The sequence below is a fragment of the Oncorhynchus masou genome, chromosome 21 (genome assembly GCF_036934945.1).
Source record: "Oncorhynchus masou masou isolate Uvic2021 chromosome 21, UVic_Omas_1.1, whole genome shotgun sequence".
Classification (NCBI taxonomy): Eukaryota; Metazoa; Chordata; class Actinopteri; order Salmoniformes; family Salmonidae; genus Oncorhynchus; species Oncorhynchus masou.
This window is the reverse complement of record NC_088232.1, coordinates 33,191,895-33,216,401: the sequence shown is the minus strand read 5'-3', so window position 1 is coordinate 33,216,401 and position 24,507 is coordinate 33,191,895. Positions and strand designations below refer to the sequence as shown.

General features: G+C 42.4%; 1 protein-coding gene across 4 annotated transcripts in view; it reads left to right on the top strand.

Annotated features, from left to right (window-relative positions):
- The window catches only part of LOC135508181 (60 kDa lysophospholipase-like), a 50,263-nt gene that overhangs the window by 14,090 nt on the left and 11,666 nt on the right, over positions 1–24,507 (top strand). For all 4 annotated transcript variants that reach the window (XR_010450769.1, XM_064928204.1, XM_064928203.1 and 1 more), the window contains exons 3-12: positions 3,806–3,917; positions 4,212–4,337; positions 4,415–4,498; positions 15,225–15,351; positions 18,376–18,488; positions 19,491–19,676; positions 19,765–19,878; positions 20,146–20,265; positions 20,565–20,660; positions 23,386–23,549. Coding sequence is in view for 3 of the 4 variants with exons in the window: in XM_064928204.1 (XP_064784276.1) it covers positions 3,806–3,917; positions 4,212–4,337; positions 4,415–4,498; positions 15,225–15,351; positions 18,376–18,488; positions 19,491–19,676; positions 19,765–19,878; positions 20,146–20,265; positions 20,565–20,660; positions 23,386–23,549 (1,242 nt within the window). In the remaining variant the exon portion in view is untranslated. The remainder of the gene's footprint in view (positions 1–3,805; positions 3,918–4,211; positions 4,338–4,414; positions 4,499–15,224; positions 15,352–18,375; positions 18,489–19,490; positions 19,677–19,764; positions 19,879–20,145; positions 20,266–20,564; positions 20,661–23,385; positions 23,550–24,507) is intronic.

Below are 24,507 nucleotides of genomic sequence, written 5' to 3'. Positions count from 1 at the left end.
AAATAAGTCTCTCACTGTTGCCGCCTGCTACCGACCCCCCTCAGCTCCCAGCTGTGCCCTGGATACCATTTGTGAATTGATCGCCCCCCATCTAGCTTCAGAGTTTGTTCTGTTAGGTGACATAAACTGGGATATGCTTAACACCCCTGCAGTCCTACAATCTAAGCTAGATGCCCTCAATCTTACACAAATCATCAAGGAACCCACCAGGTACAACCCTAAATCTGTAAACAAGGGCACCCTCATAGACATTATCCTGACCAACTGGCCCTCCAAAAATACACCTCCGCTGTCTTTAACCAGGATCTCAGCTATCACTGCCTCATTGCCTGTATCCTCTATGGGTCCGCAGTCAAACGACCACCCCTCATCACTGTCAAACGCTCCCTAAAACACTTCTGCGAGTAGGCCTTTCTAATCGACCTGGCCCGGGTATCCTGGAAGGATATTGACCTCATCCTGTTAGTTGAGGATGCCTGGTCATTCTTTAAAAGTAACTTCCTCACGATCTTAGATAAGTATGCTCTGTTCAAAAAATGCAGAACTAAGAACAGATATAGCCCTTGGTTCACTCCAGACCTGACTGCCCTCGACCAGCGCAAAAACATCCTGTGGACGGACTGCAATATCATCGAATAGTCCCTGTGATATGCAACTGTTCAGGGAAGTCTGGAAACAATACACGCAGTCAGTCAGGAAAGCAAAGGCCAGCTTTTTCAAGCAGAAATTTGCATCTTGTAGCTCTAACTCCAAAAAGTTCTGGGACACTGTAAAGTCCATGGAGAACAAGAGCACCTCCTCCCAGCTGCTCACTGCACTGAGGCTAGGTAACACGGTCACCACCGATAAATCGATGATAATCGAAAACTTCAACAAGCATTTCTCAACGGCTGGCCATGCCTTCCTCCTGGCTACTCCAACCTCGGCCAACAGCTCCGACCCCCCCCCCCGCAGCTACTCGCCCAAGCCTCCCCAGCTTCTCCTTTACCCAAATCCAAATAGCAGATGTTCTGAAAGAGCTGCAAAACCTAGACCCGTACAAATCAGCTGGGCTTGACAATCTGGACCCTCTATTTCTTAAACTATCCTCCGCCATTGTCGCAACCCCTATTACCAGCCTGTTCAACCTCTCTTTCATATCGTCTGAGATCCCCAAGGATTGGAAAGCTGCCGCAGTCATCCCCCTCTTCAAAGGGGGAGACACCCTGGACCCAAACTGTTACAGACCTATATCCATCCTGCCCTGCCTATCTAAGGTCTTCGAAAGCCAAGTCAACAAACAGATCACTGACCATCTCGAATCCCACCATACCTTCTCCGCTGTGCAATCTGGTTTCCGAGCCGGTCACGGGTGCGCCTCAGCCACGCTCAAAGTACTAAACAATATCATAACCGCCATCGATAAAAGACAGTACTGTGCAGCCGACTTCATCAACACCCACCCGTAGCACGCGCTCCAGCAGGTGTATCTCACTGATCATCCCTAAAGCCAACACCTCATTTGGCCGCCTTTCCTTCCAGTTCTCTGCTGCCTGTGAGTGTAACGAATTGCAAAAATCGCTGAAGTTGGAGACTTTTATCTCCCTCACCAACTTTAAACATCTGCTATCTGAGCAGCTAACTGATCGCTGCAGGTGTACACAGTCCATCGGTAAATAGCCCACCCAATTTACCTACCTCATCCCCATACTGTTTTTATTTATTTACTTTTCTGCTCTTTTGCACACCAGTATCTCTACCTGCACATTACCATCTGATCATTTATCACTAATCTGCAAAATTGTAATAATTCGCCTACCTCCTCATGCCTTTTGCACACAATGTATATAGACTCTTTTTTTTCTCCTGTGTTATTGACTTGTTTATTGTTTACTCCATGTGTAACTCTGTGTTGTCTGTTTACACTGCTATGCTTTATCTTGGCCAGGTCGCAGTTGTAAATGAGAACTTGTTCTCAACTAGCCTACCTGGTTAAATAAAGGTGGAGGGAAAAAACAACAACAACATATGTTTGAGGATTGTGTCTGGAGCCAGGGATAATTAGGGTAGTGTCTTTAGGCCTTTGGTTAGGTGTTGAGGGGTAAGCTTGCTATTTGCCCTGCTGTTCTATTAAACCCCCAATAAGGGGGGTTCAATGGTTTGCACCCTCCGCCCTCCAGTGTCTTGTCCCGTGTCTTAAAAATTAAGATTAGGGGGAAAATCTTTGCACAGCTGTTTAGTCCAGGCATAATCTCTTAATAGAGCTCAAGCAGGAGAATACGGGACGCCAACGTTACCTCCATCTAGAGGACATATTAATATGCACGGGAGGCCAACGTTACCTCCATCTAGAGGACATATTAATATGCACGGGAGGCCAACGTTACCTCCATCTAGAGGACATATTAATATGCACGGGAGGCCAACGTTACCTCCATCTAGAGGACATATTAATATGCACGGGAGACCAACGTTACCTCCATCTAGAGGACATATTAATATGCACGGGAGGCCAACGTTACCTCCATCTAGAGGACATATTAATATGCACGGGAGGCCAACGTTACCTCCATCCAGAGGACATATTAATATGCACGGGAGGCCAACGTTATCTCCATCTAGAGGACATATTAATATGCACGGGAGACCAACGTTACCTCCATCTAGAGGACATATTAATATGCACGGGAGGCCAACGTTACCTCCATCTAGAGGACATATTAATATGCACGGGAGGCCAACGTTACCTCCATCTAGAGGACATATTAATATGCACGGGAGGCCAACGTTACCTCCATCTAGAGGACATATTAATATGCACGGGAGGCCAACGTTACCTCCATCTAGAGGACATATTAATATGCACGGGAGGCCAACGTTACCTCCATCTAGAGGACATATTAATATGCACGGGAGGCCAATGTTACCTCCATCTAGAGGACATATTAATATGCACGGGAGGCCAACGTTACCTCCATCTAGAGGACATATTAATATGCACGGGAGGCCAACGTTACCTCCATCTAGAGGATATATTAATATGCATGTGTAACAGTATAGACTTTACGTCCGTCCCCTCGCCCAGACCTGGGAGCGAACCAGGGACGCTCTGCACACAGTCACCCTCGAAGCATCGTTACCCATCGCTCCACAAAAGCCACGGCCCTTGCAGAGCAAGGGGACCCACTACTTCAAGGTCTCAGAGCAAGTGATGTCACCGATTGAAACGCCGCTAGCGCGCACCACCGCTAACTAGCTAGCCATTTCACATCGGCTACACATGGGAGACAAGGATGAGCTGCCCCTGTCTAATTAGAACATGGGGTCTCGCTCTCGAAAACACCCCTTTTCAACCCCCCTCCATACTCCCAAAAGGCACCTCTTACCCCTCAGGACACAGGCAAATTAGTAACTCCTCATACAGCATCGTAGACTTCCCAGGGAGTCGCCCCCTCCCTCATCATGCCCATAATTCACACCCAGCGCTTAGTAACTGGTTTGTGCACCCTGCTGCTGAAACAGGAGGCCCAACCAAATAGACTCTCGCTTCATGACGTAGGCTAGGCTTGTTTCACTCTTTTCCTTTCTGTATCTTCTGCCTTTTCCTCATGTAAACAGAACCGGCTCCATGTCTTAATGAGTTTGTAAAGTAAACAGAATAACCAAGTCAAAAAAGAGGGGTGTCTCTACACCCCTAAAGGGATTTCCTTATTTTGTGTAATAGCCACATTTGCTGTCTGCTCTGTTGATGCACAGAGCTTCTTTGGGTGTTTTCTGTAGATTTGGTTATTTTAGGATGATTATGACTCAACTTGTCTTTTCCCAGGCTGTGTAAACAAAATAAGAGGATAGTGTACACTGTTTTAGAGTACAACCCCTTGCTGGACTCTTGCAATATGACCACAGATGACTGGGCTACAATTGGGAAGGACATTGAGGTACTTGGTGTGGTCATTTTATTTATCTTGCACTTCACACTAACATTAACCATAACCCTGACTTTTACCATTTACATAAGCAGAGGCATTATAATGCAATAAAACAACAATCTCAAGTCATCCACTGAAGTAAAAGTCAGTTGTCCCTTTCCTTTTATGTAAATGTACTGTACAGCTTCTGTATTAAATACAGTACTTATTTCAAGTAGCCTGTGGCAAGAGGTAGGCTACACATGTTGACCTTGGAACCTTGGGTTCAAGTCTGGTCCTGTTCTCTTTGTCTCTTGGTTCCAGAAACACTATGAGAAGTATGACGGTTTTGTCATTCTCCACGGCACGGACACCATGGCCTACACAGCATCCGCTCTGTCCTTCATGTGTGAGCATCTGGGGAAGCCTGTCATCCTCACCGGCTCCCAGGTACACCTGCCATCCATACAGCTAAACTGCTTCATTAAGATAAGAGGGGTGAAATGTTGTTTTATGACCTCTTGCAGGTGCCGATCTATGAGATGAGGAACGATGGAAGAGACAACCTGTTGGGGGCGCTGCTGATCGCTGGTCAGTTTGTCATTCCTGAGGTGAGTAGAGGAGGGAGGGACACTTCTTGGTGCAGCACTCACACACACCTGACTGCATGTCACCTGCACAATGTAGTTGAATCATCTTGGCCAAATATTCCCAGTTGCACAGTTTTAAATGAACAACTATATCACATTTCTCTCTAAATTGAACGTGTGTTCATACTATTGTCCAAGCTTTTGACATGTGTCTAGCTTTTTAGCCTGCTATGGCCATCTTCCCTGATTGGTAAAGGTGTGAGGATGAACTTTGTTGGCAGACAAATAACCATACCTTCACACCCTGTCGTAAATTAAGATGGAGAGAACTCTCTCACTGGCTCTCGTAGCAAGATTGGAATGTTTAAAAAAATATATTTTTTAATTGAATATCTGAAACATACAGCATACTTGCAGTGAAGCCGCTCAACAACTACAGTTGAAGTCAGAAGTTTACATACACCTTAGCCAAATATATTTAAACTCAGTTTTTCACAATTCCTGACATTTAACCCTCGTAAGAATTCCCTGTCTTATGTCAGTTTGGATCACCAATATATTTTAAGAATGTAAAATGTCAGAATAATAGTAGAGAGTGATTTATTTCAGCTTTTATTTCTTTCATCACTTTCCCAGTGGGTCAGATTTTTACATACACTCAATTATTATTTGGTAGCATTGCCTTTAAATTGTTTAACTTGGGTCAAACACTTTGGGTAGCCTTCCACAAGATTCACACAATAAGTTGAGTGAATTTTGTCTCATCCCTCCTGACATAGCTGGTGTATCTGAGTCAGATTTGTAGGCCTCCTTGCTCGCATACGCTTTTTCAGTTCTGCCCACAAATGTTCTATAGGGTTGAGGTCAGGGCTTTGTGATGGCCACTCCAATACCTTGACTTTGTTGTCCTTAAGATATTTTGCCACAACTTTGGAAGTATGCTTGGGGTCATTGTCCATTCGGAAGACCCATTTGCGACCATGCTTTAACTTCCTGACTGATGTCTTGAGATGTTGCTTCAATATATTCACATATTTTCCTTTCTCATGAAGCCATCTATTTTGTGAAGTGCACCAGTCCCTCCTGCAGCAATGCACCCCCACAACATGATGCTGCCACACCCATGGTTCATGGTTGGGATGGTGTTCTTCAGCTTGCAAGCGTCCCCCTTTTTCCTCCAAACATGAAGATAGTCATTATGGCCAAACAGTTCTATTTTTGTTTCATCAGACCAGAGGACATTTCTCCAAAAAGTACAATCTTTGTCCCCATGTGCAGTTGCAAACCGTAGTCTGGCTTTTTTATGGCGGTTTTGGAGAAGTGGCTTCTTCCTTGCTGAGTGGCCTTTCAGGTTATGTTGATATATGACTCGTTTTACTGTGGATATAGTTACTTTTGTACCTGTTTCCTTCAGCATCTTCACAAGGTCCTTTGCTGTTGTTCTGAGATTGATTTGCACTTTTCGCACCAAAATACGTTCATTTCTAGGAGACAGAACACGTCTCCTTCCTGAGCGGTATGACGGCTGCGTGGTACCATTGTGTTTATACTTGTGTAATATTGTTTGTACAGATGAACGTGGTACCTTCAGGCATTTGGAAATTGCTCCCAAGGATGAACCAGACTTGTGGAGGTCCACCATTTTTTGACTGATTTCTTTTGATTTTCTCATGATGTCAAGCAAAGAGGCACTGAGTTTGAAGGTAGGCCTTGAAATACATCCACAGGTACACCTCCAATTGACTCAAATGATGTCAATTAGCCTATCAGAAGCTTCTAAAGCCATGACATAATTTTCTGGAATTTTCCAAGCAGTTTAAAGGCACAGTCAACTTAGTGTATGTAAACTTCTGACCCACTGGAATTGGGATACAGTGAAATAATCTGTCTGTAAACAATTGTTGGAAAAATGACTAGTGTCATGCACAAAGTAGATTATAGTTTGTTATCAAGAAATTTGTGGAGTGGTTGAAAAACAGGTTTTAATGACTCCAACCTAACTGTATGTAAACTTCCGACTTCAACTTTACATCATACCAGTCATCCAACAGATTCCCATTCAGAGCGTCACACAGAAGCATCCAGGGTCAATGTCCTGCTCAAGGGCACGTTGACACATCTCCCACCAGGCCAAAAAACGTGAACCCGAACCCTCCAAGATCCCGCCCCACAGTTCCCCAATAGCTGTTTCGCAACCATTCGAGACCCCTCCCAAGAAAAAAGGAACAAAATACAATTAATTCCATTCCCTACCCCGAAGAACACCTCAATGCACCAACAACCAAGAGAATAACCTAAAGAGAAAAAAGAAAAATACAGAAGAAAACAGCAAACAACAATGCAAAAACAACATTTAAAGCCAAGGACAACTCAAATCACAACAGCAATGCCATCTGTATATGTCTGTGTGCATGTCTGGCACTATTACATGCATATGTGTGCTCTTGTATGCGTTTATTTGAGAGTGTGTTTATATGCATGTGTAGAAACACCTGCATGGCATCAGCCTCAGGCAAACCGGCATTAGTTGTAAAAACACTGCCCCTTAGTGTCATTCAAACATACTTTTTTATTATGTTTCATTTTGATTTTTTAAAACTTTTATCTTTGACCATCATTTTATCTCCTGCACAGAAACTCCACTCCTACTTGTCTCCAATTCCACGTCCCTTCCCTCAGGCCATCCCATCTATCTCTGCTGGCCACACACTTCGGGTTTCTTCGCAACACATATCTTTCAACTATGCTGTGATGTTTAACGTACAATTTCAATCTATCTAATCGAATAGAATCCACAGATTGCGTGTTGAAAATGAATACTTTTACTAGTAATAGACTGACCCGGTCTCTCCAGATCTCCTAACAGTACTATTTCTAGGGTCAATTTTAGATCAATGCTATGCATTTTCAGCCATTCCTTAACCTGAGACCAGAAACAGGCTACCTGAGGGCAATACCCAAATAAATGGTTTATTGATTCTGTATCCTCACAACAAAATCTGCAGAACTTCATTGATTTTATGCCCCAAATATTCAACATTTTGTTGGTGGCAAGAGTTCTATATAATCATTTTAGCTGAAAAGCATGAAATCTTGACTCTTGCATTGTTTTATATATCAACTCATACACCCTGTACCATGGAATCGGTACATCAAAAATATCTTCCTTACTATTTTGCAATCTGTATGGCACAGTTGTCAACATCCTGGTCCTCAAATGAAGCTGGTATACTTTCATATTTATGCTATTTTTATTCCTCCGCCAGTTTTGATCCTTTATATTGGGCAGACAGACCAGTTCCCTGCCTCCTCCTGCTGCTACCTGCCTCTATTTTTGGGATAGTGCTGTAATCAATTGGTTATACTCTTAGATTGAGCAGACCTTCCTGTACAATTCTGATAACTCCATGAAGGACATAACTCTACCATTCCAATTTACAATATAATTTAAGAACAAAATACAAATTTCAAACATCTTTCCCATAAATACAGGTATTTTATCAACCAGCAAATTTGAGTTCAGCCATCATTTCTGTTGTAATATTTGTTCTATCTTTTCAGGGGATGAAATTGAAATTGTAGCCAGCTCTGCAATGCTTGTTTGAAGAAGAGAGAGACTTTGAAAAAAAGTATCATTTTCAATTGATCGAAATCGTAAATGAGACATGGCAATCTGCACAAAGGGAAAAAGGCCATTTTTAATCAATGGATGAGCTTTACTTAGTAATCTACTTGAACCATTTAGGGTTCAAGTAAAACTTTTGAATAAGTGAAGCTTTTACAGAGCGGTTTAGTGCTTTTATATTTAATCTCAACCCATCCAATTCATATTCATTATATAGATAGGCACATTTTATTTTGTCTGGTTTAGCTTCCCAGATAAAGCGAAATATTTTTTGCTCATACGATTTGAAAAAAATAAATCAGGAGTAGACAGCGCCATAAGTAATTGGGCAAACTGAGATATGACTAAGGACTTAATCAGGTCAATTTTTTCCATAAATAGACAGACCTCACCATGGTTGCATGATATTTTTACAACTTTTCTATTGAAATTCATTGTGTGTCTGATCAGGATGAACAATACCTGGTGCAATATCTGAGTGCTATGCATTTCGCTAGTATTTTTGCATCACAACATTGATGTGTAAGGTGCCTTGAGTTTTTTAGACTGGGTCTTTATATTTGCCATCTGGGTCTTAATAATAATAGAGAAATCAGACCTACCTCCTGAGTACCTGACAAACTACCATTTCTATAGGAGTAGTAAAACCAATCTAACAATGGAGATTTTAGTATATCAAAAAAGGCTTGATATATCTCTACCAGTATGCCGTCAAGCCCTGGGGTTTTTCCAGACTGAAAGGATTTAATAGCCTCAAAGTTCTTCCTCTGTAATTTGGCCTTCGCACTGATTTTTCTGTTAATTTTCAATTTTTCATGTTATTTGGAAAGAATTCCTTTACCGTAATCTTCATTCAGTGGGAGAGGATGAGACAGAAAAGAGAACATCTGCCTAAAAGAATTAGCTTCCTCTTTTAAAATATCATTAGGAGAATCATAGATGACTCTGTCTTCAGTAACGAGTTTCTGCAAATGATTTTTGTTAGCGTTCCTGTATTGGAAATTCAGGGTGAAGTTTGTGTATTACATTAGATCGTTCTTGAATAAGTTCCTCAAGTTCTTTTTGTTTTTCCTCTAACTTATTTTGTATCTCTGTAGTATCGTTTTTATTGCTATCTACCTGTACTATTAGTTCATGGATTTCCCTGGTTAGTCTCTCTTTAGGCAGAAACTGCTTTTTTTATTGATGAACATTGAATTGACTGATCTTTGAAGGTACATTTTTAAGGTATCCCTAACAATAAGGGGATTTGCTGAACCTATATTAAACTCGAAAAATTCTGTTATAAATTATTTTGTTCAAAATAGGTTGTCCTCCAGTAAACTTTGTTTACATTTCCAATATCCCTGTCCATGTGGAAAATCTATAAGAGTTATGTGAATGCCAAATAGATGATGATCCGATCGCGTTCTGTCTCCTATTGAAACTTTTTTAACCTTTGACGCAAGAGAGAAAGAGACAAGAAAGTAGTCAAGACCACTAGCTTGATTAAGTCTCCATGTATATCTCACTAGGTCAGGCGTTTTTAGTCTCCAAATATCCACTATTTCTAATGTGTCCATAATATTGGTGATTTCCTTAAGGGCACGGTGATGATAGTTTGTGGAGTGATTACCTTTACGATCCATTTAGGTACTTAACAGTGTGTTATAGTCTCCTACTGTATCATGATGATCTGATCATTTGTTGCCTGTAAGTTCAATAAATTGGTAAAAATGTTTTCGAAGTATGGATCATCTTGATTTGGACCATGGAGATTAATGAGCCAAATCTCTTTTTTGTCGACTTTCATATTCAAAAGGATCCACCTTCCTTGCGAATCATTCCTGATTATTTGCACATTCAGATCAAAATTTTTGTTAATTAATATCGTCACACCTTTTGAGTTCCTTTGTTCATGACAGAAAATTATTGCACCACCCCATTCCTTTTTACACACAACTTCATCTAAGGATGTAGAGTGAGTTTCCTGTAAACAGTATATGTTATATTCCTTTTCTTTTAGCCATGTAAAGACTGATCTTCTTTTTTTAAATCTGCTAAACCGTTACAATTATAACTGGCTATCCTCATTTTACCCCTTACCATAACTAGATAATATTCTCAGTCTAAATTGACCATAATTAGTGCTTGTAAAGTTACTGCCATCACAGGTATTATGACAGTCAAAACTAGAGCTTTCAAATGTCTGATATTTAAGAAGTAGGTTCTAGCAATATTTGTTTTATTCCCTTGCCTGTGAGCCAATGCCACAGATGTTAGAAAATTTAGGCAAAGTATTATGTGTGTAGTAAATCTGAGTAGGTTGATGTGTATGATATTGAATGTGATATAGTGAGAGCGTGTACAATGTTTGTGTAAGAGTAAGACTATAATATGTGATGGCCCAAAAAATAATAACTCTGCCAATTTGCATGGTTGAGTGTCTGTGTGTAACATGTAATGTTTATAACCTTAATATTCATGATGATAATTGTAATCCATATCGTATCACCATCATAGTTGCATCATAATTACCTTTAACATCATTGAAAAACACATTCCAGCATTTCCATAGCAATTGACGTTTCACATGATCATGAAAGAGACCTTGCGTTACTCTAGAGACTGCTTCACTACAGTACAAGTGTATTCCATACAGTATGTTATTTTTCCCCAATGGCCCTATTTTGATATCTTCCCCTTTCTTGTTGTAAACATATATAAACTTGTAGACAAATACATAAAAAAGATAGACAAACAACAAACACATGAAATTATAAAACAGTTCTCAACAATCGGGGGAGAGGAGAAAAGAGAGAGGAGAGAGCGAGATCAGGTGTGTGTGTGTATGTGTAAGCGAGCATGAAATTGAGTATGTGTGTGTTCATATCCACTTCATAATGTTCAGATATTTTTACAGTTCCCATACTTTATTTTTTTCGTAACCTGAAGTCCCTGTAGAATTTAGTACAGCCATGGTGTTATGAAACTGTCTCGGAATAGCTGTCCATCTATAAAGAGTTTGTCCACAATGAGAAAGGCACGCTTACCCTTCTCCCTTTGTTGCTTTTGTACGGGATTCAGTCTCTTACAGCGTTCGTTTATCTCTCTTGAAAATTGGTCATTGAGACCGAATTTGGTCCCTTTAAGCTCCCTTCCCCTACTTTTGATCAGCTCCTTTTGCTGGTAGTGTTCAAATTTTGCAATGATCGGTCGGGGAAGTTTCAAGGCGGATTGCATGAATTCTCTGATCGCGCCCTCTGGATTATTGGATGCGTCCTCAGGAATCCCCGAAAAAAATTGATTTTCACGCATGCTATGACTTTGCATGTCTAGTAGCGACTCCATCACCCTGTTTTCCCTGAGTAGACAATCCATGTTGGAATTGTGGATTTTTACCTTGGCTGTGAGTGCCTTGTTTTCTCCTTGGAGCATGAGAATTTCAAACTCCCCCTCAACCCTGTTACCTCCTCACAGAACTTTTCCAGTGTTGCATGGATTCCAGCCAGAAAATCGTCCGTGTCTGTAGATGAATCTGTTTTTCCTTTTTTCTTATCGGGTTAAAGTTATTTTGTGAGGTTGTCGGATCTTTCCATGATGGAGTATGTTGTTCCTCCATAGCGTAAAGCTGTTGGTTCTCGTTTATTTCCCTCAGGATCACCTTAGCTGCAACCAGTTGTTTTACGAAAAGATAACAATGAGTCTTTCCCACGACGTTGACAGGGGTCTGTAGTGCAGCCAACTAGCACTCGAGGAATCCACACAAAAAAATGGAACACAAAATTGCAGTCCCAACCATAAAGGCTAAGCACGTCGTGGAGTCCTTAGCAACTAAACATTAGTTCTGATTAAAATCGATTTAATGAAACAATTTTAATATAAACAACAAACTGAGTGTAGACAGTACAATGTTCTGTATATCTGGTATCTGATATGCAGCCAGCTATGTTGTTCCTGTAACAAAGATTGGAATGTCTTTGTTACAGAGACATTTTGCTACCCACATTTTTTTTTTGTTCAAAAAGTAAATACGGGAACAATATTTATAACATAGGACTGTTAAGAATGGTCCGTGGGGATCCTGTCATATTGCTTTTCATTTTGATGTCATTAAAAACTGTATAACGAAAATAATTTAACTTAGGAAGGAAATGCATTCTAGCTGTAAAGTTTCCATCCAATATGATGCTAATATAATATGAAGAACGAGGAAACTATGTTTAAGATAGCAATGAGATTTTGGTTTCCTAATGAGATAATGGTTTTTCATGTCCCTGGCACATTAATTAAGCCACGCCCCTAATGAGGTCAGAAGAGTGTCAGTGTGATGGAACCGCCTTTCCGACCAGAGTGCTTAAAAGGACTCGCTAAGAATTAACATGCCAGACCAGCAGACGGACAGCGTGAGCTGAATGTTACGAATGGTTGAAACTCTTAAGACTCAACACAAGGTGAGAAGATAACCTCAACTACCAGACCAGCAGACGTGAAGCTGTGGCCACACGTTGAAATGCTTAGAAACCCTCAACATGAGGTGGAGAAGATAGAGTTGACCAGAACATTTGACATTCTGCAGCTGTTCATATAAAGGGATCTAGAATTTGACTATCTACCGAGAAAGGAAGGAGAAGATACCATCTCGACAATCATTGGTGCATCTAATGAAACATCCATGCCAGAACAGCTAAGGACATTGTGGCCACTGGAGGACAACCAGAGCCTTATACCCATCGAGCCACTTCCCATAGAAGGATCGATTGGTTTCAGAGAGACGAAGGACAGAGACATCTACACGTAAATACATTGCATTCCTTACCCAAACGAGCGGTGGTTTGTGAGCAAAGTATTATTATTATTACTTTTGAGGATAGTTTTGAGGGTACAATAAGTTTGACTCTTGATGTGGAAATTTCCTCTATTTACCAAATCATGGGAACAAACTACACACACAAGTCAGAGTTAGTTATCAAAGTCCATCTTTAATTATATGAGCTCTATCACAACCCTGTGACTCTCAGATCAATTCAGTGTCTATCAATGAATTCTCTGAGAGTCCCTTCCACATTGCAATAGCATTTTGACTTTCAACAGTTCAGTATCTCTAATGAATAGTTGAGAGTCCCAACATAATGGCAAATGGGATCCTTTATAGCGAAGATCCACCCCTCCCTAGACGACATGACAATCCACAGGTCCCAGGAACTTACACAAAGAAAGACTTTACTTCAGAGAGGAGTATCCCTTAGCCAGACAGAGTTGGCTATAAATTATCGTTCAGTTTGGTCTCCTAAAGAAAGCTCTTATTTTGTCCTTGGTAAAAAAAATGGTACCAAGACATTACCCCCACCCTATGATATACAACAAATTGTCATTTAGATACAACCAATTCTAAATACAACCAATCCTGGACAAGCTCACGGAGAGGAGAGTGAGGCTATAGGTTAAGATAGAGAGAGCATAGAATGATTCCAGACACTGCCATCCTCCTCTCCCCAATGGGAAAAGTAGGGAGTGACTGGCACACAGACACAGTGGAGCAAAAGATATGTTTACACATGATGACACCTTGACCTCTCCCCTCTCTGCGGCCCAAGCAACTTAGTCCTGACAGAGAACAGATAACTGCCAATGGCCACCACTATAGTACAACAAAATACATTCTTATGAGAAATAACTCATAAGCATATCATGAAAATAAAACATCCTATCTATGTTACCCAACTAATTCTGATTATTCCCCAACACTCTTTATCTACCCCTCCCTCTCCATATGTGTAACAAGCCGTCGTATCTTGTCAGTCCACTAGGGACTTTTGTCTCATGTAAGTGTGTATTCTGTGTTATTATTTAGTTAGTTAGTAAATAAATAATTACAATAGGTTGTGTAGAACTGAATAATAAGAAAAGGCTGGGGTTCTTGCGGATTCAAGAGGTCTGCGACGTTCAGAATGAGACTGATATGAGATAATGATTAGTAAGTGACTGTTACCTATATTTATATATCTTTGGAGTTTAAATCGGGAGATGGTAACTCGTTAAACAACTTCCTCCGTGGTGCCCCAAATTCCTAATGAGGTAATTGTTACATGATTAATTTAATCATGTAACAATTAAACATAGTTAGTTGATTCGATAAATAACAGTCATCACATTAATGATAGTCACGTCATGACACAGGTTAAAGAAGGATTTTTAAGCCTTGAGACATGGATTGTGTATAGATGTGTGCTATTCAGAGGGTGAATGGGCAAGACAAAATATTTAAGTGCCTTTGAACGAGGTATGGTAGTAGGTGCTAGCCGCATCGTTTTGTGTGAAGAACTGCTACGCTGATGTATTTTTCAAGCTCAACAGTTTCCCATGTGTATCAAGAATGGTCCACCACCTAAAGGACATCCAGCCAACATGACATAACTGACGGAAGTATTGGCGTCAACATGGGCCAGCATCCCTGTGGAACCTTGTTGTGTACACTCAGTATATAAACTATAACAGTAGTACAGGGCACTCCCAGACCAGGGTTAGAGGGGAAGAGAAGCTGAATGGCAGGACAATGGGCCTCAGGTTCTTGTCAAGGTATTTCTGTGCGTAGAAATTGACTTTGATAAAATGCTATTGTATCTGTTGTCCGTAGCTGCCCATACCATAATCCCACCTTTACAATGGGGGACTCTGTTCACAACGTTGACATCAGCAAACCGCTCGCCCACACAACGCCATACATGTGGTCTGCGGTTTAAGAGGCTGTTGGACATACTGCCAAATTCTCTAAAATGACATTGGAAGCACCTTATGGTACAGAAATGAACATTCAATTATCTGGCCACCGCTGTGTAGGACATGATTGAAGTCAGCATGCCAATTGCACACTCCCTCAACTTGAGACATCTGCGGCATTGTGTTGTAACAAAACCGCACATTTTAATTGCCTTGTTTCCCCAGCACAAGGTGCACCTGTATAATGATCATGCTGTTTATTCAGCTTCTTGATATGCCACACATGTCAAGGGGATGGAATAACTTGTAAAAGGAGAAATACTCACTAACACCTTACATGTTTCATTTTATATTTTGGTTCAGTGTATATGCTTAATAATGATGTCTTAGGAGGTTTCATTCATTCTCCATCTACATCTCTAGGTTTGTTTGTATTTCCACCACAAGCTGTACCGGGGGAACCGTGTAACCAAGGTGGATTCTGGGAGTTTCAATGCCTTCAATTCTCCTAACTTGGCTCCTCTGGCCATTGCTGAAGTGGATATTAAAAGTAATCAAGTGGTGTAATATTTGGTCTGTCATGTGTTTATCTATACTACCGTTCAAAAGTTTGGGGTCACATAGAAATGTCCTTGTTTTTGAAAGATTTTTGTCCATTTAAAACAACATCAAATTGATCAGAATTGCAGTGTAGACATTGTTAATGTTGTAAATGACTATTGTAGCTGAAAATGGCTGATTTTTTATGGAATATCTACATAGGTGTACAGAGGCCCATTATCAGCAACCATCACTCCTGTGTTCAAGCCCAGGTAGGGGCGAGGAAAGGGACTGAAGCTACACTGTTACATTAGCACAGCTGAAAACTGTTGTCTTGATTAAAGAAGCAATTAAACTGGCCTTCTTTAGACTAGTTGAGTATCTTGAGCATCAACGTTTTTGGGTTCGATTACAGGCAAAAATGGCCATATACAAAGACCTTTCTTCTGAATCTCGTCAGTCTATTCTTAAAATATATACAGTGCCTTGCGAAAGTATTCGGCCCCCTTGAACTTTGCGACCTTTTGCAACATTTCAGGCTTCAAACATAAAGATATAAAACTGTATTTTTTTATGAAGAATCAACAACAAGTGGGACACAATCATGAAGTGGAACGACATTTATTGGATATTTCAAACTTTTTTAACAAATCAAACTGAAAAATTGGGCGTGCAAAATTATTCAGCCCCCTTAAGTTAATACTTTGTAGCGCCACCTTTTGCTGCGATTACAGCTGTAAGTCGCTTGGGGTATGTCTCTATCAGTTTTGCACATCGAGAGACTGAAATTTTTTCCCATTCCTCCTTGCAAAACAGCTCGAGCTCAGTGAGGTTGGATGGAGAGCATTTGTGAACAGCAGTTTTCAGTTCTTTCCACAGATTCTCGCTTGGATTCAGGTCTGGACTTGGACTTGGCCATTCTAACACCTGGATATGTTTATTTTTGAACCTTTCCATTGTAGATTTTGCTTTATGTTTTGGATCATTGTCTTGTTGGAAGACAAATCTTCGTCCCAGTCTCAGGTCTTTTGCAGACTCCATCAGGTTTTCTTCCAGAATGGTCCTGTGTTTGGCTCCATCCATCTTCCCATCAATTTTAACCATCTTCCCTGTCCCTGCTGAAGAAAAGCAGGCCCAAACCATGATGCTGCCACCACCATGTTTGACAGTGGGGATGGGTGATGAGCTGTGTTGCTTTTACGCCAAACATAACGTTTTGCATTGTTGACAAAAATATCAATTTTGGTTTCATCTGACCAGAGCACCTTCTTCCACATGTTTGGTGTCTCCCAGGTGGCTTGTGGCAAACTTTAAACGACACTTTTTATGGATATCTTTAAGAAATGGCTTTCTTCTTGCCACTCTTCCATAAAGGCCAGATTTGTGCAATATATGACTGATTGTTGTCCTATGGACAGAGTCTCCCACCTCAGCTGTAGATCTCTGCAGTTCATCCAGAGTGATCATGGGCCTCTTGGCTGCATCTCTGATCAGTCTTCTCCTTGTATGAGCTGAAAGTTTAGAGGGACGGCCAGGTCTTGGTAGATTTGCAGTGGTCTGATACTCCTTCCATTTCAATATTATCGCTTGCACAGTGCTCCTTGGGATGTTTAAAGCTTGGGAAATCGTTTTGTATCCAAATCCGGCTTTAAACTTCTTCACAACAGTATCTCGGACCTGCCTGGTGTGTTCCTTGTTCTTCATGATCCTCTCTGTGCTTTTAACGGACCTCTGAGACTATCACAGTGCAGGTGCATTTATACGGAGACTTGATTACACACAGGTGGATTGTATTTATCATCATTAGTCATTTAGGTCAACATTGGATCATTCAGAGATCCTCACTGAACTTCTGGAGAGAGTTTGCTGCACTGAAAGTAAAGGGGCTGAATAATTTTGCACGCCCAATTTTTCAGTTTTTGATTAGTGAAAAAAGTTTGAAATATCCAATAAATGTCGTTCCACTTCATGATTGTGTCCCACTTGTTGTTGATTCTTCACAAAAAAATACAGTTTTATATCTTTATGTTTGAAGCCTGAAATGTGGCAAAAGGTCGCAAAGTTCAAGGGGGCCGAATAATTTCGCATGGCACTATATATATATATATATGATGCCTTTTTTCTCCCCAATTTCGTGGTATCCAATTGGTAGTAGTTAAAGTCTTGTCTCATCGCTGCAACTCCCATACCGACTCGGGAGAGGAGGCGAAGGTCGAGAGCTATGCGTCCTCCGAAACACAACCCAACCAAGCCGCACTGCTTCTTGACACAATGCACATCCAACCCGGAAGCCAGCCGCACCAATGTGTCGGAGGAAACACTGTACACAACCTCGCTAGTGCGTGATGAGACAAGGATATCCCTGCCGGCCAAACCCTCACTAACCCGGACGACGCTGGGCCAATTGTGCGCCTCCCCATAGGCCTCCCGGTCGCGGCCGGCTGCGATAGAGCCTAGGCTTGAACCCAGAACCACTGTGCCACCCGTGAGGCCCCCTCGTCAGTCTATTCTTCTTCTGAGAAATTAAGGCTATTACATGCAAGAAATTGCCAAGAATCTGAAGACCTCGTACAACGCTGTCTACTACTCCCTTCACAGAACAGCGGAAACTGGATATAACCAAAATAGAAAGAGGAGTGGGAGGCCCTGGTGCACAACTGAGCAAGAGCACAAGTACACTGGAGTGTCTAGTTCAAGAAACAGATTCTTCACAAGTCCTCAACTGGCAGCTTCATTAAATAGTACCTGCAAAACGCCAGTCTCAACGTCAACAGTGAAGATGTGACTCCGGGATGCTGGCCTTCAAAAAATCAGCTGTTTCTAGCTACAATAGTTATTTACAACACTAACAATGTCTACACTGTATTTCAAATCAATCAGATGTTATTTTAATGGACAAAAAAATGCTTTTCTTTCAAAAACTAGGACATTTCTAAGTGACCCCAAACTTTTGAATAGTAGTGTATATCAAGTCAAATCTTTTCCATGGCGTAGGATGGATCTTTTCACTAAACTTTTTCCATTTCCCCTGCAGTTAACTGGGACACGGTGTGGCGAGTGAACACAACTTCGCAGTTCAGAGTGAGCACTCAGATGAACCGTAACGTGGGTCTGCTGAGACTCTTCCCAGGCATCACTGCGATGACCGTAAGAGGCTTCCCAGGGTGGGGGTGTGAAGGGGTGGATAGTGGCTCTGCCCTGTTTCTGTTGCCCATTCAACCGCATCATTAAATCACAACTTGTCTTCCTACTTCTGATATACTGCAATAGTGAAAGTAATACCCTATTGTAGAAAGACTAAATCAGAACAGCCATTTGGGGCCATATTTATCTAAAACTCTTCATTGTAGCTCTGTTGTGGTGAATCCTCTCATGCAGGTCCTACTGTGTTTTCTGACGAGCCAGCATCGTGTGGGCGTTCCAAGGGGTCTGCATACAGCCGGGAGCGGTGTTTAGTCCAGTGAAAAGGAGACCGGGTTATGAGGCATGTCCAATTACCCGCTAAAGACGAGGGGCTTGGCACAGACACTTAAACACTTAGATACGCCTCCCTCGCTACAGATTGAGGGGAGGATGGTTTACTGTCTCAATCTTTCTCAATGTTTACTGTCTCATTGTTTTTTTTATTTATATGTTTTTATTTGCTTATTTTATTATGCATCAGATGCTCCTCCGCCTTCCACGGTCTCTGCCAGCATGGGGTTTATTTGGGATTCTGTTTACATTTTTGGCTAGCTAGCCGCTTGATCCAAAATCCAGTGGAAGATAACTTGCTATGTTTCCCTCCCTCCACAAGTTAGGTCGAAGGTTTGCTGCCAAGTGAAATGATGCTGTCAATCATTAACCTTGAAATAATGGTTCCCCGTGCCTGGCCATTTGAGCCATTTCCTCTCCAGATGCCAGAGCTGGTATTTTGAAGAGATCTCCTGGATCCAGTGAATCACCCTGAGATATAATGGTCTGGAGGAGGGGGGAGGGTAGGTCTGGGCAGGTTGTTAAACCCGACAGTAGCTCCTCAACTATTCAAAATGTAGCTCCGTACACTCCTTTGTCCACAAGCCAGACTGAGATGGCCGCTCATCTTGCTGGCTGTATCTCTCTCTGTGTGTGTGCGTGTGTTTGTGTGTGTGTGTGTGTGTCCGCGCGCAGGTGAAGTCCTTCCTGCAGACGCCCATGGAGGGCATTGTCCTGGAGACGTATGGTAGTGGAAACGCCCCCGATAACTGTGCTGACCTGCTTGAGGAGTTCCGAAATGCCACAGAGAGGGGCGTGATCATGGTCAACTGCACCCAGTGTCTGAGGGGTTCTGTCACCACATCGTACGCCACTGGAAAGGTACACCAGAACCCTGTGTTCAGTGGGAGTGGGAGAGTGCACATGATGTGGATGGATGTTTGTTCACATGTCTTCCTGATCCCCTCAGGCCTTGAGTGATGCAGGACTGGTGGCAGGCTGTGACATGACTCCTGAGGCTGCCCTGTGCAAGCTGTCCTACGTGCTGGCCAGGACGGACCTCAGCATAGAGGCCAAAAGAAAGGTAAGAGTCCCAGTCAAAACACACTCATTAACTCACTACAATTTGTAGGCCCCTTATAGAAAATCTTTTGAAGCGAATAGCAACATTAGGCTGAACTTTAGAGTGACATCTGTGTTAGTCCTATTTTAACAAGAAGGTAACAGCAATAGATGGCAGAGATGATTCACATGCGGAAAAAGGTCAGTGACATGATGGTGTAATCCTTGATCATGCTTGTCTGTGTTGACTGTGTTTGTGTGTTATCTGTCCTTTGTTGTCTCTGTCCAGATGCTGAGTCAGAACCTGCGGGGAGAGATGATTGCTGACCTGCAGGGGGCCAAGCTCACTCTGAGTGACAGTCGCTTCATCCAGGTCATCGCCAAGTCCCTGAGCATCAGCTGTAAGGAGGTGAGGCCACCGCACAGCCAGCCACATCACACACACACGCTGTCACCATCACTGAGTCTGCAGGGTTACTTTCCACCTAACTAACATGTTTTCATCGGGCTCTGGCTTATCTGATCGGACAGATACGTTTTTTTTTTTGAGAGAAAAAACTATCGCTGGGCATTGCAATGTGTTCAATTCAACTTGATAGTGTATTTTTATAGGTGTCACTTACAACACTTTACATAAAGCATTCTTCCACTGATTGTCAGTCTTTGTATTGACATGAGAGCTGATGTTTTTTCTGCTGATATTTCCAGGAGCTAGAAGCCGTCCGGGATGCTCTGACACCCACCTTAGCTTGTGCTGCTTCTAAGATAGGAGACTTGGAGGCCTTGGATGCCATAAAGGAGATGGTGAGGAACATTTACAGAAATACAACATGTCTGTTAGTAAAAAGAATCACTGCAACAACTTTCAGGAGGATGAGAAGAAAACACCTGTTCTAACGACATGATTACAGGACTGTAGGACAAAGTTCAAACCATATGTTTGTGTGTTAATAGACACGTTTCCATACTGATACCACAGACTTTGCACTGTACCATGAACGTCACATATGTTATGATGACCTGACTGGTTCTGCTACATTCACTGGCTCAATGCAGAATGCAGATAGATGCCTAGTAGCCCAAATTACTCTCAAAATCCAATGTTAAATACCAGTTCAATCTTTTTTTGTTCCACTCTGAAGACTGTTCACCTAGCCTGCTTGGTGAAAAGAATCCAGCATATTTGATTTTCTTTTACGAGACCCCTTATGTTGAAGGTCAATTTGACCCCATAGTGAGTTTAACACTGAAATACTATTTAACTTCATTTTTTCACAATGACCTCTTATCTAGTCCTCTAGGTAGGGTTAATTAACTTGTAAGGATAGTGATCTGAAGTTTGGCTAAAAATTAGCTTAAAATGTAATTTGATTTATGACTTTGGTATAAGTATTACACATTTGGCTCTACATTTTGAATAGTTTGGTATATAAACATAGCAAATACAGAATAGTAAAGAGGACATCCTCAACTACTGAAAATTTATGTTTGGAGGTTAAAATCATGTATTTTTGTACTTACTGTATTTAGTGTATTGGGTCAAATTGACCCATAACATCATCAGTGTACAGGGTGAAAGAGAAACATGTGTGTGCTTGTATTACTCCCTCAGTCCCACGCTACAGTTGGTTGAACCTATTTTATTTTATAGGTGATTTTTTTAAGAAATAAGGCCCGAGGGGGTGTGGTATATTGCCAATATACCACGGCTAAGTAGAGTCGCAATTCAACGGCTCAGACACAAGGTATGTGGCAGGGTCTACAGTCAATCACGGATTACAAAAAGAAAACCAGCCCCGTCGCAGACCAGGATGTCTTGCTCCCAGACAGACTAAATAACTCCTTTGCTCGCTTTGAGGACAATACAGTGCCACTGACACGTCCCGCTACCAAAACCTGCGGACTCTCCTTCCCTGCAGCCGACATGAGTAAAATGTTTAAACGTGTTATGCCTTGCAAGGCTGTAGGCCCAGACGGCATCCCCAGCCGCGTCCTCAGAGCATGCGCAGACCAGCTGGCTGGTGTGTTTACGGACATATTCAATCAATCCTTATCCAAGTCTGCTGTCCCCACATGCTTCAAGAGGGCCACCATTGTTCCTGTCCCCAAGAAAGCGAAGGTAACTGAGCTAAACGACTACTGCCCCGTAGCACTCACTTCCGTCATCATGAAGTGCTTTGAGAGACTAGTCAAGGACCATATCACCTCCAGCCTACCTGACACCCTAGACCCACTAGAATGCTGTTCATCGACGACAGCTCAACATTTAACACCATAGTACCCTCCAAACACGAGGCCCTGGGTCTCGACCCCGCCCTGAGCAACTGGGTACTGGACTTCCTGACGGGCCGACCCCCGGGTGGTGAGGGTAGGTAACAACATCTCCACCCCGCTGATCCTCAACACTGGGGCCCCACAAGGTTGCGTTCTGAGCCCTCTCCTGTACTCCCTGTTGCCCACGACTGCGTGGCTGCCACGCACGCCTCCAACTCAATCATCAAGTTTGCGGACGTCACTACAGTGGTAGGCTTGATTACCAACCACGACGAGACGGCCTACAGGGAGGATGTGAGGGCCCTCAGAGTGTGGTGTCAGGAAAATAACCTCACACTCAACGTCAACAAAACAAAGGAGATGATCGTGGACTTCAAGAAACAGCAGAGGGAGCACCCCCCTATCCACATCAACGGGACAGTAGTGGAGAAGGTGGAACGTTTTAAGTTCCTCGGCGTACACATCACGGACAAACTGAATTGGTCCACCCACACAGACAGCATGGGGAATAAGGCGCAGCAGCGCCTCTTCAACCTCAGGAGGCTGAAGAAATTTGGCTTGTCACCAAAAGCACTCACAAACTTTTACAGATGCACAATCGAGAGCATCCTGTCGGGCTGTATTACCGCCTGGTACAGCAACTGCTCCGCCCACAACCGTAAGGCTCTCCAGAGGGTAGTGAGGTCTGCAAAAACGCATCACTGGGGGCAAACTACCTGCCCTCCAGGACACCTACACCACCCAATTTGCAAATAAATAAATTAAAAATCCTACAATGGGATTTTCTGGATTTTTTTTTCTAATTTTGTCTGTCATAGTTGAAGTGTACCTATGATGAAAATTACAGGCCTCTCATCTTTTTAAGTGGGAGAACTTGCACAATTGGTGGCTGACTAAATCATTTTTTGCCCCACTGTATCACAAATCAACCCAGGTGCCTTATTGCTATTATAAACTGGTTATCAACTTAATTAGAGCAGTAAAATTACATATTTTGTCATACACGTTGTATAAGGTCTGATATACCACAGCTGTCAGCCAATCAGCATTCAGGGCTCGAGCCACCCAGTATCAATTCGAGATGAGTCTGAACGGTGACAGTAAGGTGTGCAACAGGTCAATGTGTAGCACTACATGGGTTTGATACCTCAATACATGGTTTTAAAATACACAGTATGATCATGGCACCATAATATTGATTTATTATTTAACCTTTATTTAACTATACAGTATGAGATGTGTTTCTTGTCATCAGGGCAGTAACCTAAGTCTGGGGGACTATGATGGACGTACCCCTCTGCACATCGCCTCCTGTGAGGGCCACCTCAATGTGGTGCAGTATCTACTGAGCCAGGGCGCCACTGTCTACGCCAAAGATCGCTATGGGGACACACCCCTGCGCAATGCTGTGCGCTTCAGGTAGGGTTGAGTTAACATGTGGGCAAAGATGAGAGCTTTACATTTTGGGGGGGTGGCTGAGGTGCATTGAGGGATAGAGGGATGGGTGTTGGTGGAAATGGAGTATGATATGTCCTTAAAAGCTTTGCCTCTTCAGTTGATGTTCACCCATCCCTTATGATTCAAGCCCCCCAGTAGCCCATTCTAACTGACAGCTTCTATCTGCCCAGGGAGGAGGGTGTGCATCACACAGTAATGATATTGTTACCCTTTCTATGAGCTTATAATATAAACTACAACGTGAAAGGTAGAGTTTACTTCACTTTTAATCATGTCAGCACATGTAACAGCAGTTTACAGCACTTTTTGTTTCTTCTTCCTCTTCCCAATTCACTTAAACTATATTTATTTATTTCCCATGGGCTTCACCAGACTACCCCCTAGTGGCTGGAATACAACTGTATTAAGCCCCTTACAACACCCCCTGCAAAAACGAAATATTTTCCCGGTGGGGCAAGGTCATGGGTGACCCCAATGAATCAGTGTCCACTTCATCATGAGATGATTGAGTCTCTGAGCCTTCAGCTGTTTCCATATTTACCCCCGTCCTCTCTGGGCTCTCCCTGAGGACTGGCTGGAACTCCTTCACAGTGACGTTTCTTTCAGTCTGACCCTGTTCCTCACTATTATCTGATACTAGATGTGTGCTACTCTGTCTGCTCTCTTCATCCCTATGTGGCCTGTTGATGAAAACTGGATAAGAATCCTCATCTGAGCTCTCAGACTCAGCGCTCTCCCCATTTTGCTGCTTTTTCTGGGGTGGTTCCCTTCTCCACAGACCTCTACTGGGTGTTTCAACAGGTTCCTCAAATGGTAAACAATTACGTGACATGAGCACATTGCGATGCAGAGCCTGGGCCCTGCCTGTATCCCTCTTGGGTTTGACCTCATAGACAGGGCTGTCATCACCTTTCCTGGT